This window comes from Notolabrus celidotus, chromosome 5, assembly GCF_009762535.1.
Source record: "Notolabrus celidotus isolate fNotCel1 chromosome 5, fNotCel1.pri, whole genome shotgun sequence".
Taxonomy (NCBI): domain Eukaryota; kingdom Metazoa; phylum Chordata; class Actinopteri; order Labriformes; family Labridae; genus Notolabrus; species Notolabrus celidotus.
In genome coordinates, this window is record NC_048276.1 from 17181070 (window position 1) to 17199721 (window position 18652).

The 18652-nt window shown below is 39.7% G+C and overlaps 2 protein-coding genes across 2 annotated transcripts in view; one reads left to right on the plus strand and one right to left on the minus strand.

The window, feature by feature from the left end:
• The window catches only part of fgf11b (fibroblast growth factor 11b), a 55815-nt gene extending 46759 nt beyond the window's left edge, over positions 1 to 9056 (minus strand). The window contains exon 1 of the mRNA XM_034684224.1: positions 8864 to 9056. Coding sequence (XP_034540115.1) covers positions 8864 to 9056 — 193 coding nt within the window. The remainder of the gene's footprint in view (positions 1 to 8863) is intronic.
• Positions 1 to 18652, plus strand: part of nlgn2b (neuroligin 2b) — a 203547-nt gene that overhangs the window by 55458 nt on the left and 129437 nt on the right. The window contains exon 3 of the mRNA XM_034684217.1: positions 5603 to 5706. The gene's annotated coding sequence lies outside the window, so the exon portion shown is untranslated. The remainder of the gene's footprint in view (positions 1 to 5602; positions 5707 to 18652) is intronic.

An 18652-nucleotide genomic window follows, 5' to 3' on the forward strand; every position in this document is an offset into this window, starting at 1 on the left:
ATGCATGTGCTGAATATATGCAGGAAACATGGAGTTCTTCTCTTGTGTCGTGGTTGATTTTGCTAATAAACACAGAGGGGAACATGCTTCCTCCTTTTCTGCTTTTTGGAACTGGGCCGTGAGCTTTAAAACATAACTTAGTTGAAATATCCCAATACAGTTCATATTTGCAAAGTGATAAATGACAGCATATCTTCAATTTTGTGTTATGTTTTGGTATTTAAAGCATGTGTTTGATGTTGTGAAAAGGTGAGGATCTTGGTTTGATATCCAGAAGGTTAACAATTATTTGAATGAGAAGGTAAGACATGTAAACTAAACAAAACATATCTAACCTAAACCTTTGTTGCCCATAGACCCCAGAAGACTTGTTTTAAAATCTTAAAGTATGGAATGCCTGAAAAACTCAGTGATTTGGAATCAGCCTAATCTTTATCTACAGATCATGCAGAAAAATGTTAAATCTGTAGTTGCAGGACTGGATTTTGATATTTGGAGTTGGTTTGCTTTTGTTTGTAGTCCAAGCAGTATTGTCTACTCGTGTCTCTGAGGGCTTTGGATGTAAGCAGGAAAACAGCTTGAGTTCATAACACAACGGGGGAATTCTTAGGTCTTAGAGGGCTCTTAGGTCTCTTAACTCTTAGGACGACTTAGCTCTAATTTCTCTATAAACAGATATTTGCATGCAAGAATCAACTCTTGAATGTTGTGGCTCAACTCCAGCTACATTCTGGCTAGACAGATTGTAAACAGTAGCAATGCACAGAAAAACAAGTCTTTGGCTATACCACGAGCCCCCAAATATTGGCTATGGCCATCAGATGATAGCTTAGATTGGGAACCAACTTAAAGACAACATTAGATTTTACATATTGGCTAATTTTAAATGTAAGTTTATGAAATCACCTTCTTACATATGAGCTCCTTCCACCTAAAACTAGTCAGTAGAGCTGGGCGATATTGAAAATGATGTTATCAGGATAAAATATTTCACATCAGTCGATATCGATAATTATCATGTTAGATATCAAATCTTTATTTTATTTAGTTTTTAGGCCAGATTATTGCTCCTGTGTGAAAGTTGACAAAACCAGACAGTTTGTAAACTGGTATCTGGATTAAGTGCTCCCTAGCATCTTTAAGCCCCGCCTACCTCTCACTCTGCGACATGATTGGCTATGAAATGCAATCCTCTTCTTCTGTCTAATGTTGGACGACAACTAGCATTTAAGACTCATTAGCGCCCCTCCCTTTTCCAGTGGTTGGGGGAATTATCACCCAGCCCTACTATTCAGTAGTGCTTAAACAAAAACATAAATTAAGAAATCTCTTATGTCAAAGAACTACAACTGTTTCAGCTTTGGCAGAATGAATGGAGAAGCTATTTGCTCACTAAGAGGCCGATGGAGAAATAATGTTTTGAAAGCCTTTAACCAAATCACACTTTTAAGTCTTAAGACTTAGATCTGTAGAAGTCCTTGACGCCCCTTGATCACATCTTCATGACATGTGTGTAGTACGTGAACAAAGCACTGCCTCTGCTCATAACAGATACTTTCGAGGAATCTGGCTTTATGAATAATAGCATGTCAGAGAAAGTGAGTTCAATTCGAGCAGTACCCTCCAACGGAGCTTTAACTAAAACACCTGCAACATTCATTAAAAAGCCGGAAAATGCTCAGAGCTCAATTAAAAACAACCTACTTTCTACAGAGATTATTAAACCTTTGGAGAACTTTATGTCTGTAGGAAGCTGTTTTGCATTGACAGTTAATATCCAGCCCCACGGCGTCCCGTCTCATGTTCTTCTCCACATGCTGCCTCTATGACAGCCTGATTCACAACTCTTTCTAGTCCCACCCACCATCCCTTTAATCTCTGCTGCTATCTCTGCCTACTTCTCTTCCTGTATTTTTGATTACCTCTTTATCTGTGTCCACCCCCATCTCTGCCATCCACCTCCACCTTTTGAAACAATTTTCTCTGACGTCTACTTTTCTCTCTAAACCTGTGTTTACCTCTGCAGACTCGCCCTCCCTCTCTTCCACTCCCCCCCCCCCCCCCCCCCCCCCCTCTCTCTCTGTCTCTCTCTCTCTCTCTCTCTCTCTCTCTCTCTCTCTCTCTCTCTCTCTCTCTCTCTCTCTCTCTCTCTCTCTCTCTCGCTCTCTCTCTCTCTGACCCCTGTCACAGTCAGTAAAGTTCTGATGAGAAGCTACCTAACACTGCAACGTCTGATCAGGTGTTGTTGAGTAAGCGAGTTTGCAGCCCTGATCTCTTGGGGTCAGCTTAATGCTATCCTCTGCTGGATCTCTCCTTGCAAATCCTGGACTGCTGCTTGCTGGTCGGGGCCTACATTTGTGTTTCAACTGTCGTCTGGCCCCTCGGATGCTTACTCCTACAACATACTACAGTGCACTTCCATGCCAAACAGCCCACTCAATGCAGCAGGATGTCTGTGTCTGCACTATATTTGTGTGCATTTGTTTATAACCTTTTAGCTAGGAGTGCCTCTCTTCACCAAAAAAAATTGAACGTGGTCATTCCTCATAACAGTTCCTGTCTAATTTGTGTTTAAAAATGCATTGACTAATAGATGAATCAATCAAACCAAGGTCAATCTTAAAAGTATTTCATTAATCAATTGCTGTGTCATTTTTCTAGACTATAATATAAAATCTGGTGACTTCAACGATTTGCTATTTTTTCTCCAGCTGTTGATCAAAGTCCGGGAAATTGTGTAGAGCAATTTCAAAATGTTTGACTCTTTATAGATTAAATGATTAAGCAGTGTAACAATAAATCATGAAAATAATCTATTTATCTGTAAATCTTGAAGATAATTGGCACTAGGATGAAGAAAGTTATCTTAAGTCAGCCCTGTTTCTTGCATTTTCTTTATTTTACACACATTGTATTCAAAGATTATTAGCCCATTAGAAATAACTTAGAGACGTGTACCAAAGGTGACGCACAGAGGCCAGCAGCTCAATATCCCCCTCCCCATTCTAGTCAGATTCCACCTTGAACCATCTAAGAGGGTGATTATTGATTAATCACCATACATTAATGAGCAGAATTGATTTTAAAAGACGGCATTTGAAGGGGTGTGTTGCAGAGTGAGGGACTGTGCAGGACACCTTGAAGAGGATGATGATGATGAGGAGGAGGAGGAGAGAGGCAGGTAAAACCAGGCTGTGATTCGTCACGGATCTCATCCGGTTTGAGCTTTGTGTCAACCACATGTATATGGAGAAGCAGGGTTTATGTCCATCCCTATCATCACAGTATCCAGTTTTTTTATGGCAGTAGTAAATATAGCTGATGTGTGCTGTTGTGATGCTAATATGACAGCTCAGAAAAAAAAAACCTCTTCTATGAAAATAACACAGCTTGTTGAAAATCCAAAGAATTCCAGGATGGCTGTGCTCCATGAAGAAAATGTCTAAATATTTCTTGGTGTCAAGGTATTAACTTTTTTCAAACCACAAACTATTATGAGCACTTGTAGATTTGCACTTGTGTTGCATAAATGTGGAAGCTTAATCTCTTATCTTAATAAGCCTTTCTAAAGCCCACAGACTTGGAAAAGTTAAGTATAAAGAAAGTCTATGTCTGGCCACAATCCCCTTTTTGATATGGAACTGAAGAAAGGTCAGTAGCTTCAGTGAAGCAGATTCTTCTTCCCTCTCAATTTAAAACCACACAAGAACAGTAATATTGAATACTTGTGTTTCAACTAGAGCTGGTCTATACTGCTTTCTTCTCATGTAGGTGGCAACATTGAAGGGACTAAATTGTAGTCCTCTGTATTAAATAATTGACTGCAGCCATGATGACATAACTAATTGGTTTGTTGTTGTTTGCTACTGGTTTTGAAGCCTCAAGTTCCAGAGTTACAAGCGTCAAGTGAGAGGACTGAGCTGGAGAGGAGCTAAAGGTTGGCAGACGATAAGTTATCAAAGTGTTAGTCTGTGCCAAAGGCTTGTTACTCTAGTAGCTGATTATAGAGATAATAAAGGGGTTTTCTAGAAACGAGATATTATTTGTTGTGTAAGCTGACTGAAGCTGACTGCTCAGAAGTGCAAAGCAAGTACAGACCAACTCACGGGATGGTCTGTACTATGCTTCTCCTAAACCACACAGCCAATCACAATACTTACAGATATGAGACCAAACACCACAAAAATGGTTGAGAGGTTAAATGTTTGACCGTATTCACAGAGATGACACTAGCAGCACACAACTATCGCTAGAAGCATTCACACTAGAGATAGACCGATTAATCGGTCGGCCAATTAATGGCATTTTGAAATAACTTGCATCGGCCGATACCTGTGCTCATAAGACTGATTTAAAAAAATAGACAAGTAATGTCTGCAGACACTGCAGGCAGCCTTGCCAGTGTGGCTGCTGTCGAGCAGTGTTAGCACTCCCCTTATGTTTGTTTTGCATTCTACAATCAGCCATACATTTCCTCAGTCAGTGTAGTATTTTCGAAATGATAACGTTTTTGTTTTTTTTCCCATTCCTAATGACAGTGTGTCAAATCTAAAAAAGCTACTGGCTGTTTTAGGTTTGACACGATATCATTAATGTAAGCTATGTTAGATGTATGGGATAATCAAGTTTACTACTGCTTCTGACATAATATCTAGAGGATTGCCCAATGCAATTTTCTATCTCATTACATTAGATTGTAATGTGCATGGATTAAATTATGTTTTTTTTTATTTTTGTTTTCTAGTAAATGAAAAAAACAACGACAACATTATATTAGCATTTTATATTGGCCGTTTGCCAACCTGCACTCTAATTATCAGCACCAGTAGTTGAAAAGCTCTCGGCCACTAATTTACACCCCAATACTTTAAGCTTTAATATAATTTAAAGGGTAATTCATAATTTATTGCTTTTACACCTTTATAGACAAACAAGAGGACAGTGGACAGGGAAGGCAATCGGGAGAGAGTGGGGGAATGACATGCGGGAAAGGGTCCGCAGGCTGGAATCAAACCCAGGCCACCCGCTATATGGGAGTGCAACTTAACCATTAGGCTAAATCTGTGCTCAGGTTGCTTTTTTTGAAAACCATTTAATTTTTCATGTTTGTTTAATTATCAGCCTTATACGGCCTCTCAATGGACCAAGGTTTTGCAAACCTCCATGATGACTCCATTTCTTGGCCCAAGTGGTTGCCACACAGTAAGCTTTCCCTTGGTGGAAAAAGTGGACAGCCTCTTTTTAAAAATAATTCTCACCTATCACCAATTTCCTTATTTGTAAGCCATCACAATTCACACCAAACTCACCAGAGTTGCAATTTTTGGCCAAACTAGTCAACTAGACCACAGACATCCATTATCCCCAGATGATTAATCCTAATACAACAAGAGGCTGCTCTAATCCCTGAGGTGTCATTGGTAGTATGGATTAAACCACAAAGTCACGTTTGACCACAAAAACATATCAGAGTTTTTCAAACGGCAGTTATAAACATCGACTTCTGACATTGGTGCCTGGCACATTGTTTGCCAATGTGCAGATGCCTGTCAACAGTGCAGATATTGGCAAATGTAGATACAACTATTGCTTTGTTTTTCAGGGAAAATTCTGGACAACGACAGGATGGATTACCTGGAAGATTGATGGAGATGCATGGTGCCATGAAGTCTAAGAACCCTAAGAACTTCACAGGGGATTATCAAGGTAGACTTTACACCTGCTTTCAAGTTTAACTCTGGGCTTCTATTCCTTTATTTAGAGATATGACAGTGGGTGGAGTATGCAGGTTGGAATGGTTGTACATTGTAGAACATAACCAATGTGAGCTTACAAATGGATGCACCAACGTTTTCCATGAACCTTGGCTCTAAGCTTGTGTTGCAGGCTAAAGCTGTGTTGGTAGCTTAGGGAGCTATTTGTTGATGTCCTTTTACTGCAGCGTGTCGCTCAGAGAAACAAAAAGGAAACCAGCAAGATTTTGGTTTACCACAGGTGCTAAGGGAATTCAAAACTCTGTAATGAGAGTTGCTGTCTTTTGAAGAGGAGTTTTTTTTATACTTTCGTGTAAGCTAACCTCAATTTGATGGTACCCTGGCACTCATCAAAACAGATTCAGTGGGACATAATGATCTTCAGAGACTCCGTCAGCACCAGGCTGCTTCTATCCTTCATCATCAAATGACGCTGGATTTTGAATTTTTGCTAGAAATATCTTAAAACGTGATTCATATGGGAACTTTGAGGGCATGAAGAAACATAGACCAAGAGGTACAGGGAGTGGTACTCAAGGTTACGCAGAAACAGAAGGTCAACACACACATACACTAATGAACATAACCCAAAATGAGTGAGCTGTATCCAACCTGAACAAAAAATGGGCCTCCCATAAGAAACAAGAAGACTGGTGATATTCTCTTGAAATCAAAACTATCCCTGCATGCAAGTTTGGAGCCTCTTTGTCTGTGCAACATCACAACATCTGGTGTTATTATATAAACATTTACAGCCTCTGTAATCAAAACAGGGATTGTCCAGGCCACGCAGAACAAATCCAAAAGAATGACTGCTCTATTTCTGAGAAGTAATCTTGTATCTTCACAGTATGTTGTCATTGTTATGTTACATCGCCTACATTTGAAAATTTGAGTTTTATTAAAGCAACACCAAAATGAAGATTTCAGTACGGCTGAAGTGGAAATGAACAACTAGAGAATCTATCAGCTTTGCTATTCCCCTTTAAGAACAGACGTTTCTCTAACTGTTGAGTTGGTATCAACAACTCCTTACAAGTCTATCACCCCCCCCAAATTCAAAAAATGTTTTCCATCCAGGTGATTTTGATTTGAGTCTTTCTGCAGTGCTCACAATAAGTACAGTACAGTACCTTATCTACAGCACATCAGCCTTCTGGCCATGCTGTGCACTTCAAAGTTTGTGAATTACAATGCTGTTTGAAGCCCGGCAGACATGTGTGAGCAGAGTGGTGCAGAATGAAATGAAAGTCGTCATCAGGCACAAAGCTGTGCTCATCGCTCATCTTTCTCACGTTCAACCTGCTTAGATGCACTCTTTAGATCTGTTTCTTCTACAATCAGCCATGAAGGCGTGTGACCTCTTTATGATGGGTGTTTGTTGAGAGACATTCCTGTGATATGCATAATTTAACTTAAGCGTACTAAACTTACTAATTGTGCTTATGAATAAAACAAAACGTTTTCTCAGTCAGAAATTTAATAATTTACAGAACTTAACAGTTTAACCAAGGGTTACATGAATACCATAAAGATAAGCAAAAGTGACTCTTGTCTTTATGTAAAATATTAGGGAAACAAACAAACAAACATAGGATAAATACGCAGGGATTGACATATGAAGAAGTTAAACAGAAGATCCTTCCATCAATGTTAAACAAAGCAGCATTGTATAATCTATTGATGGTGCTTAATACAGCAAGTGTCAAACACAGGGTACACCTGCAGGCACAACATAAAGGAGATGGTTTACTTAGAATATTTGTTGTGCAACAATTTCTTCTCCACCGACCAGTTGCATATTTGTGGAAGAAAGAAGGAAGTGTTGGCAACACATCACACACTTCTCCATTCAGAGCCTCATGTTGAAGTTCTGCTTTCAAAGAGGAAGAACATCACAGAACCTGCCACAGTTACACAGCCCAGACAATTTTGAGCTCAGATTTGTTTTTGTTGCAGGTGTTGTTGTCAAAATGTTTTCATAAATGAAGCTGCTCTGTAGGCCAGTGAACCAGAATCAGCTTCTTGAGTTGAGTTGTTTTTGGGGAAATTACAGGAATTCTGTAGTTAAGCACACAAGTTGTTAATTTGTCCTTGATTGTCTTTATCAAATCTCCATCAAACCTTTGATCAGCAATGTTTTCCTTTCAATCCCAACAATTACAATAACTCACTTTATTCTTCGTCATTTAATGTAATGAAACCCAAATCTAGACTGTGACACACTCAGCATGACAGAGGGTGGTGTAAGTCAGTCTGCGTTTCCTTTTGTCAGGTTTGGTAGGTACTGATTCTCCCCTCTGAGATGACCCCTTTTGTGCAGAAATTTATATTAAATGTGCACAGCTGCATTAAATTCCACAATCTGCAGATGTGCAAAAAACCATTGAGTGCATAAAACTGCTTCACATTGTAAGCTTATTTCACAATGTATTGTCCCTGCATGTTTCTGCATTAAACTGTGAGTCTGAGAACACAAAAGCTCCATTAGGCACATGGACAAATTCAGCTTAGTTTTGCATTTATTCAATAACCTGTTCTGATTTTACTATGCAGAGCTGAGGGCAGCTGTACTTATGGTCGGTTAATCAAACAGGTGAAATCATAGAAGAGTGCTTCTATGAAGACAACTGTTAATGTCCACTATGTTAGCTTTTATGAACTGAAATAGAAACACACAAATAGATGGATGACTTTATAACCGTAACTCTAGAGTAAACATAAATATGAATAACATGTAGCTGTTTCCTTTTGCTGATGGAAAGGTATTACATATTATTATGTTGACAAATTTCCAGGAGATTAAATACAACGAATCAAAGAGCTTTATAAATGACGAAATGAAGCTGTAGCACCCAAGACAGGCACATTTAGTCAATACCATAATGAAATAATTCAATCTAGAAACTCGACGGAATGATAACAAGTAATGTTAATTCATCTTTAATACATATTAGTATTTGTTTTTTTATTTACAAGGTGATTCATTTTCAGTCATTTCATAAAAATCATCAAACATTTGTTTTGCTTTCATTTGCAGCCGATTGTCCCAACATATGAGTGAGAAAAGGAACAAGCAGAGAAAGATGAAAACGATAGCAGTGACTCACCCGGTCTTTTCTCGTTTCGACCTTTTCGACCGCCGCATAGTCGTACTTTGGAGATCAGGACCAGGATCTGTTTCTGGCACAGGGACTTGTTGCTCTTAGGACAGGGCTTGCGCTTGTTGGCTACTGGTCGGTTGGCTTGGTCGTCCTTGACCGCCCGTTTCTGTCTAATGAGAGAGCTTGCGAGAGCTGCCATCTTCCCCCCCTCTCACCTTTGGGAGGGGGGTTATTTTCTTCCTTGTACCCCCTTTTTTTTGGCTGATTTGGCTTTTGCTTCCCTTCAAGAAAAACTAGAGTAGGACGGAGGTTTTAGAGAAGCCCCCACAGGGGAGATCTGGGCTTCTAAGTGGGTTAACAGGGAAGAGTTTAGTTGGAGGGTTCCCTTAGAGAGGATGGAGATGCAAGTTCACCTGCAGTCCGATGTAAAACCTTCCCTCTGACCAAAAATAAAAATCGGACACAAAGAGAGCACAAAAAAGTGCCACAGTCACATTTTTGGCTTTAGCAATAACAGAGAAGCCAAGGTTAGACTGAAGTTTAAAAAATCTGAAGCTGGAGACATTTTCCTACCCCTCTTCCCCACTCATCTTTCGAACCCAGATGCGCCTTCGTATCCAAGTTCAAAGCTTATAGTGCAATAACTACCCTACTTGAAATAGACAATACCAAAGGGAGAGATCTTAAATTATTTTACATATAAAAACACTTCTGTCGAAGAAAAGTGAAATCATTTTGAATGCTAAGAAGCTCCTAAAAGTGCCAGAAAAACCAAACTGTTTGTCACCATTTTTGCAGTCCACGGAGGTCCAACTTTGCCTCCCATTTAAATGTGGCACTGTGGAATAATGAGCCCAGAGTCGGAGCGGTAATCCAGCAGACTTAAATCCAGAGGTGGAACAGCAGGCAGGACGCAGGCGATCTTTGTGGGAATGATGATCTCGGGAGCAGAGCAGAGACATGGACACAGACAGACAGAGATTCCTCTTCTGCCTCCGATGGTGGCACGCTCCTTTCCCACAGTCCTCACCGAACCCCCCCTCCCTCCTCCTGCTCCTGCTCCTCTCCCTCCTCCTCTTCTTCCTCCTCCTCCTCCTCCTCCTCCCATCCAAAGTCAGCGAGTGGTTGTGAGAGTATGTGTGCGTGAATTCCAGCAGCCACCATCAGTAGAGGTGACATTCATGAGAGAGAGAGAGAGAGAGAAAGAGTGAGAGTCAGAGAGAGAGAGAGACAGAGAGAGAGAGAGAGAGAGAGAGAGAGACATGAGGTAGGGAGGAAGGGATGGAGAAGGGGAGTTTGGGAGGCAGAGGCTGTGATGTGTGAGAACGAGCTTGACTGGGAAAATGTGGGAGACAGACGGGCAACAGCCACTTGACAAAATGACTGCACGCAGAGGCTACAATTTTGTTATTTCACAGTAACGTCTCCCCCTCCCTGCCTAAAAAAAAACTCAATCATTTTGAATGCCCTCCTGAAACAGAGAGACAGTGCAAGAGGAAGGAGGTGAGAGGGAGGGGAGGGGGGAGAGAGAGAGTGCTTAAGGTGCAGATTGTGACAGTTCTCTGTCTCCTCGAGAGGAATAGCATCACCATGTGTTACCTTCCTGTCACACGCACGCACACACACACACACAGACACAGACACAGACACAGCACATCAGCATTTTGTAGTGGAGTCTTCCCTGCTCTATAATTGTGTCTGTAGTCGGTATTCTTCTTTGTCTCCCTCTAACCTCCACTGTGTCTCTGTTGCTTGTTTCCTTCAGCTCTACATGAGAATGGAGACCAAAAAAAAAAAAACACACAAAAAAATGAAGTGACTTTGTTCACTGAAACTGGCATTTAGTGTGTGACATATCTGACAGCTGGCTTACGTTCACCCCGACAGGGAAACATGAGCTTGGACAGATTGAGTTAGACAGCTCACCCTGCCAACACACACATACACACCCCTGCTCTCCACCAGCTTTCCCCCTAAACCTGCAAAATACCCAACAAACAATAGCGTGCTTTGCCCACATGAAGCACCCTCGTTTGTTCTACTTTCATTTAGATAAAAAGTCGTGGGCTGACATAAGAGATTTTTCCAGTAATTTGGGACAAAAACAGACTTCCACAAGTATCAGTAGAGAGCACAAATCATGCTGACATACTTTTGCACAAAATAGCAGGTTCTGGTAAATGACAATGCCCTGCAGTCAAGCATTTCTCATCTTGTTGAGTTGCAACAAAAATGAGGTTTTTGCTTACTGATTTTCAACCTGCAAAACAAAGACAACCTGATTTCAGTCAAACAGTATGTAATAGAATATCAAGACAGTGTATGAAAGGATGACATTAAGAAAGGATGATCACCTTGTTCTTTTGACTATACAACACGTGTTTGTGGTATTGTTTTTAATAAACACAAGATATCTGTGCCCTAATAATAACGATATACACAAAGTGACGACCTTCCCCATAGCACCCTCTTCCCAGGGCTTTTGCCTACAACAGCATTACCACCTTCAAAAGACCCAGCTTCCATTTATGTGAACTTAAGGTATTGACAATGCGGATGCTACCTACCCTACCACTTGACCCCTAATTGCCCCCACTCCTGGATCGTGGAGCCAGACGGGCAATAAGAGACAACACATCAACAAAGTCATGAAGTGGGCTCTTCCTTTCACCGCCGTTTCCTTAAATTAGACCCATGACACCTTGGGAAGGTTCAACAGTAAGCGCTGATGTTTTAGAACCACTCCCCTCTACGCTAGTGTGTTTCACCAAACACACATGCAAAGAGGAGAAGAGGTACACAGAGCGGAGAGATGGTGAGAGAGAACAGGTAGGGAAAAAGATTTTACTGTATATCAAAACGGACACCATAAGCCTTCACTGACTGTGAAGCCAAAAGATTTAGAGATCCCCCTGCTGACTAGCTGCAGAATATATCATAAACCCTGCCTCCCTCATGTTAACAGATGGAACATGGGTCAAACTATAAGATTAAAATACATGTCTAATAAACTATTTTTCAAACATAGTTTCTGTCATTGTAGTTGGTTCTTATCATGCTGATTTATACCCAAGTGTTCATATTTATGAGCAGTTTAGTTTAAATCGGTTATTTGATATTAAAATATGATTGACAGCTCTGCTGATAAATATGGGCTCCGTTCTGTACAGTATAAGCAGGGTAAAAGTAAAAAATAAAACGGGTAAATAAAACAGAACAAGGACAGAGGTAAGGCGGGGGTAGAGGTCATGTGTTGTAGGCTTTTTGAACAGGTAGGTCTTGAGGTGGTTTTTGAATGATTGCAGTGAGTCAGAGTTGTGGATGTGTGGAGGGAGAGAGTTCCAGAGAGACGGAACAGTGAGAGAAAACACAACAACCGTACCAACCTCCTGGATCTTTAATGTTTTATCCGTACGTTTAATGCGTGTTTTGTTACTGGAAATGGTGTGACGTCAGTCCAACAGCTCTATTAGTCAGGTTTGCCCAAAAGGCAAGTTATCCACTTTATATACAGTCAATGATCTGAACCTTGAGCTCATTCCTGCTGTGTTAAGCTGTTTGTCTACTTTCCTCTACTCCCAAATTTGATCAATACATAAAGGCAAAATTATCAGACCCATAATGTGACGATGTCATTAAGCATCAAACCTATCCTCATTATGCACAGTGAATCTGTATCATGACTGAATAAAATAGCACTATGAACATTTGTAATGCAGTCTCACAGAATCGAACCCAATAAATCAACTAATCCAAGAGCAGATCAATCTGGTTTTATTCAGCGTGGCACCTCCATTACAAGCCAATTGCGAGGGGGAAACCAGCAGAGGAAGCAACTTGAAAATGCAAGGTCGATTCAAATGGTTTCTAACAATGCCGAGCAAGGTCACTGTCTGTCAGGGCTTGATTGACAGGTGACAGCGGATGTTTGGTCTCCACGGAGGGGACGGGGGCATGGTGGGGGCGTAGGGCGGGGAACCACAGATGAGATAATGCAGTTTGTATCGACGAGGGGACAGAAAGATATTTTTCTCCTTTTCTAATGATTCCCTCCAACCAAACATCCTCGGCCACGCACTCGTCTTCTTACTCTGGGTTTGGAATCAATCTCCTAATGGACGCCACATTACACACATTGCCAAAGGTTGTTCTCCTTTTTGCTTTCTCCAATCACAAGTACATGCCAAGTTACACCAAAAGAAAGCTAAGTGGGGATTCTGGGGACATTAGACAGTCTCAAGGTTAGGCAGGGTTTCCATCATTCTAATGAAATTTCTTCCTGAAAACTAAGTGGACTCATTAGGAGTGAAGCCATTTTTCATGTCATCCTACCTGTGTACACACCCAACTATCAACTAAACACTAATTATGTCAGGACTCTATGCTACTGCCATTAGTTATTTCTAGTTTATTACCATGCAAATGTAAGTCTCTTGTCTTATTCTTGGGATTTACTGAGCAGCATCATTATTTAAAGCTTCTTAGTCAAATGGGGAAACTTTTATTTGCATAAATTAAAATTAAAATATGGATATTATACATTGCACATAAACATCCCCACACATGTCCGTTTATGGATTCTCATCATCTTAATAATGCTCAAAAGGGGATTAAATGCAGATGTGCGGCTGAGTACAATCCCACAATCCCTGCATGCATCAACTTGGCATGGAAGCTGAGGGCATTAACAGCATATCCTCTTTGACAGTGCTTTATGTTTTTCCTAGTATAGAATTTGCATGTTGCATAACATCTTCGGTAATCTTTACTTGACAAGATGAATACTCAACTGTTGGTAAGAGATGTTACTTGAGGGAAACTGTCCATCCCAGTAATGGAAAGAGACTAAATTCCTTGGCTGAATTTGAAATATTCTACTCTACATTTATACATCTGCTCAACAGAAGGAAACACTGTGCTTTTTACTCAACAATAAATATTCCACGCCTATAATGACTGTACATTCACTTTTCAGAATGTATCAACGATCCTCAAAACACAATTTCTTGATCAGTTTTTACCTTAGGCAAGTGTGAAAAAATGTATTTTCTCATTTGTCTGAGTTTTTCTATCTTGCAAAACTGGATGAGAAATGTACCACGATTTGGATGAAAGTATGATGCCAGTTGTTGCTTGTTTGCTTATGTTGTCACTTCCAGTCAGTCACTTCTAATCAAAACATACCTTCACAGTCAAGATGAAGCAGAGAAGCTCAGTCTGTGGGTGTTAAAGACCTCATAAATAATACAAAAGGAGTTTTTTTTTTTTCTTCAAAACTGCAGCTGATGGTTGTTCATTTCCTCATAAATATGTAATGTTGAGAAAAAAAACAAGTAGAACTTGCTTTTTCCCATTTAAAATTTGACATCTTAGATATTTCATTTTGACTATTTAGATTTATTATATACCTCACACAGAATAGATCGTTTGACGTGCATTACTTTTTTTCTTTTACCCCTCAGTTTATACTTTGACCCTTCAGATTTATTGTTTTGACCACTCAAATCATCATTTGGCTCATTTTGATAGAACCCCCAACCCAACCCCCAACCCCCAACCCAACCGTATTAGATGTGATGACCTTCATGTGTCTATCATTATTACCCTAAGAATTACAACCCAAATTCAAAACATTTGGGCCACTGCACTTTTATCATATTATTTTAGCCTGTACATATTGGTCATGTCTACTTGTTGTTCTTTTGTATTTATAGCTGATGTTATTGTTATTAATTTTATTTTATTTTTATTTGTATGCCTTATTCTTATGCCTTGTACAAGGAGAGCACAGTTTACCTAAGTCAAATTCCTTGTGTGTTCAAGCATACCTGGCCAATAAAGCTGATTCTGATTTTTTATTTTCTGACTCTGTGAAACCTATTTATAAAAACAGATTTTGAAAATCATTGAAACCTCATGTGAAGTTTCAACATATTAAATGTTGAAACTGAAAAGTTATATTATTTTATGAAAAATATTTTCTCATTTAGAATTTGCTGCCAGCAACAAATTTCAAAAAAGTAGTGAGCGGATCATGTGTACCATTGTGTTGCATCACCTCTCTTTTTAATAAGACTCTGTAAACGTTTGGGAGCAAAGGACACCAGAGTTATAAAAGTGAACCGTCTCATTCGGGTCTCATTTGTTATATTTTTCATTTAATGATGTGCCAATTTTTTTCAGTGGGTGACAAGTCAGGACTGCAGGCAAGTTAGTTTAGCATCTGGCTTCTTTAACTACAGAGCAATGCTTGTAATACCTGAATAATGTGATTTGGTGTTGTCTTGGTGAAATATGCAAGGTCCAAAACCTGTATTTGTTCAACATCCATGGTGCCTTCCCATGCCATTGGCACTTATATAACCCTGTACCATCGAGGATACTGTCTTTTGAACTGTCTGGATGTCCCCTCTCCTCAACAAAGCGAAGAATGGGATGTCCATGATTTCCAAAAAGAATGTCAGATTTTGAATTGTCAGACCACAGGACAGTTTTTCACTTCTCCTCAGTCTATCTTATATGGGCTCAGGACCAGAGAACTCTTCCGTGTTTCTGGTTCATGTTTGCAGAAGGTTTCCTCTTTGCATGGTAAAGTTTAAACTAGGGATGCACCAATCCAATCCTGATCAGATTGGTAAGGGGTTATAAAGAACGGATCCATTAGAGCAGATCTACTCAACTCAGTTCTATGCTATTCTGTGTTTATAACAACCATGTGTGCCTCCTATGCACATGCTGCTTTGTTACTATTAGCAGATACATTACTGAAAACAAACCTACTTGTTTTAAATGTAGTGTTGTCATATTCAGCATTCACAGCCTAATAATGCCGTGGGTTCACTCAATGTGGGGGATGTGCAGTTTGATTTACAAACCAAGTGGGATTGTTTTTTAAATACAAAACGTCAACATGAATCTGTGTACGAGTGTAGAACTGCAACAGATAGAATGTGCCCATACAACGGTCTCTGCATTTGAAGATTGTGGACACATTATAATCCCTCACAGTCATCCACCTCATATTGTCCTATCTTACACCTCTAAAGTGATGACTGGATTAACATGATTAACCTATTACATAATAACTACATCAATCAAAAATATGTATTAATAATGAAAACTGGCCAAGCTTTCAGGACAAAATGAACCATCTCAAAATTCTAAAATGACTGCATGGTAAAGTTATGTATTTTACATTCCAGCACAGCGGTATACTGCTATGCTGCGTTACTTCTCACAGTTTAGAAATGCAGTCTATGTTTTGTGTATACACCCACAAACATGCACACAAAGCCAAAAAGAGTTAAGCACATCAAAACAATTGGCCTAGTTATGTCTGTTTCCCCCTCCTCTCTTTATCAGTCCCTCTCTCTCTCCTTCAGTCCCCTCTCAGCTCATCATGCCGTCCACAGATGACAGCACGTATTCTTCACTAATCCCCCTCCATTATGCCAACATGTGGAATCTGAGGCCTGCTGCTTGCAAACAGAAATAATATTTCCAATGTCCATGACCCATGGGTGAGTTGCTCATTAACTTTGAGCAGCACATATCATTCTCAGTTTCATTCTTTATTTAGCCCAGTTCAGATCAGTCTCTGGTAATTAGGTTTTAATCGTGAGAATTACTCAGTGTGTGATGAGGATGCAGTCTCTTCTTCTGTCTGTACACAACTGTGTCTGATTCTGACTTAGTGAGAGTCAAGCTATTTTTTCAACCACAATGGATGTCTGAGAAGATTTTCTTTTTAGTCATGCCAATTGTGCTGGATTTTCCAATTTGATGCAGAACTCATCAATATTCATTATGTTTTACATTTTTTGGTGTCCAGCTGTGCTGGCAAACTAAATCACAAACAGTAAACTTAACTGCTAAGCAGCTTTTTTTATAACACTTTATTTGTCACTATTTTCAACTCACAGATGTCATAAACTTGAAGAAAGTTTTGTCAGTTTAGTTTAGCTAGTTTTATTGCTGTTATCATTGTTTTTTAAACAGAATATGGTGGAGAGCCATGTCCAAATTCAATTATAGTGCATCACACTTAACTATGTCTGAGTGTGTTTGGTGCGGGGCAGATAGTATACAGAGGGTTTTTAAGAGCTGTTGTGTTGAAAACAGCTGCCTGCTGCTGCTGATAATAGTGCTATGAGAGCAGTGAGAGTGAATCAAAATTGTTAAGTTGTGTCTGGATAGCTTAACAGCTGAAACACCACAGAGCTTTAAATTCCATTGGTAATTCTCTGCAGCTTCATCACCATGTGTGACCCCTTTCCCATTGTGAGACAAAAGCCAAAGACATCCATTACATTCAGTTTAGGAAATCAGTGGATCAACATACACTGATGTGCAGATTATATTATTGATTATGTTTTTATATTTCTAAACGACTTTTTCTAATGACGATCTGAATAGCAATTCGATCACCGCCTGGGTTGTGTTGATAGTAAGGCTGTCAAAACAACATGTTCATTTTGCTTAAATAATAAGAAAACATGAACATCAAAAAATAGGTGCATACTATTTTTGATGTAAATAATATGATCTTAAATTGAACTCACTTGTAATTTGTACTATTTTACTCATCCGAGAGAACAACATCAACTGCTGATTAACAATCTGGACAATCTGCCCTTACCCTCTACCATCTCATACCTATGGTGAGGAGGGTCCACACACGCACTCTACCAAGAAACACTCACACCCACATACAGAGACATGCTAAGGTAAGTCCAAACTAGGGATGTTCCAAGGTGACTAGTTACCTAGTCGTTTAAAGAGGAAATCAAATTCTAACCAACTAGTCTAAAGGTAAGAAAACACTCTGAAAAGAGTCAGAATTTAGCTCAATTCATTTGACATAGCTAATCACATGATCACAGGGTCTGCGGGTAAATTATATCAAATGAGTGTGCAGAGTATGGCTAACATTAGCAGAGCTGGCACAACATCCTTTGGTCCTCCTTGCAAGCTTACATGCACATACGGCAGTGGCTTAGTGGTGCAGTCCGTCGTCTCTCATCTCTCATGGGAGTATAATCCAAGCTCTTGCAGTCACATGCCAAAGTGTCCTTGGGTAAGACTTTGCTCCCAGTGACATAGTATTTGCGTATGGATGGAATTACTTAAACCTATGGTCCCCTGTTATAGCGTCCTCTGCAAACAGTGTACTGACGTGGTGTGAATGGATGAGTGTGATGATGCAACCACATCATGCCGTGGCTGCGCTAGCAGATGCTATCTGTCATCTGTGCTTATTTACATCCAGGTTGTAGAACATCACAGACACTAACAATTAACTGGAGCTACAGCCCCGGCTAGTGGCGGGTAGCTGAGCCACAGCTTAGACACATCATATAACTGGCATTTTGGGGCCACAATAACAAATAAATCATATCTGTGTAACCAACTAGATATTCTGTAGCTGACTAGCAAGCCTGACAATATTTTATTGTTTAGTCGTCTTAACATGCACATCCCTGTTCCAGACTTTAAATGCATTGATTAAGGTGAAATTGATTTGCCACAATAAAAATAAAACTCTTGATTAAAGATTAAAGTAGTTTATAAACTAACACGTAAACAGGTGAAGAATAGAGTACCATTAAGTCTGGAAGTCAGAAATAAATTATATACAAATAACAACAAATGCAGTTATTTGTGATTTCATAAAACATAAAGCCTAGATTTAGTTTCAGTAATAATTTGAACGATTTATGTTTTCTGGAGTGAATGTAACATTTTATTTATGTGCCTTACTGGTTTCACTCAAATCTGGCTAAGGGTTAAAGGTAG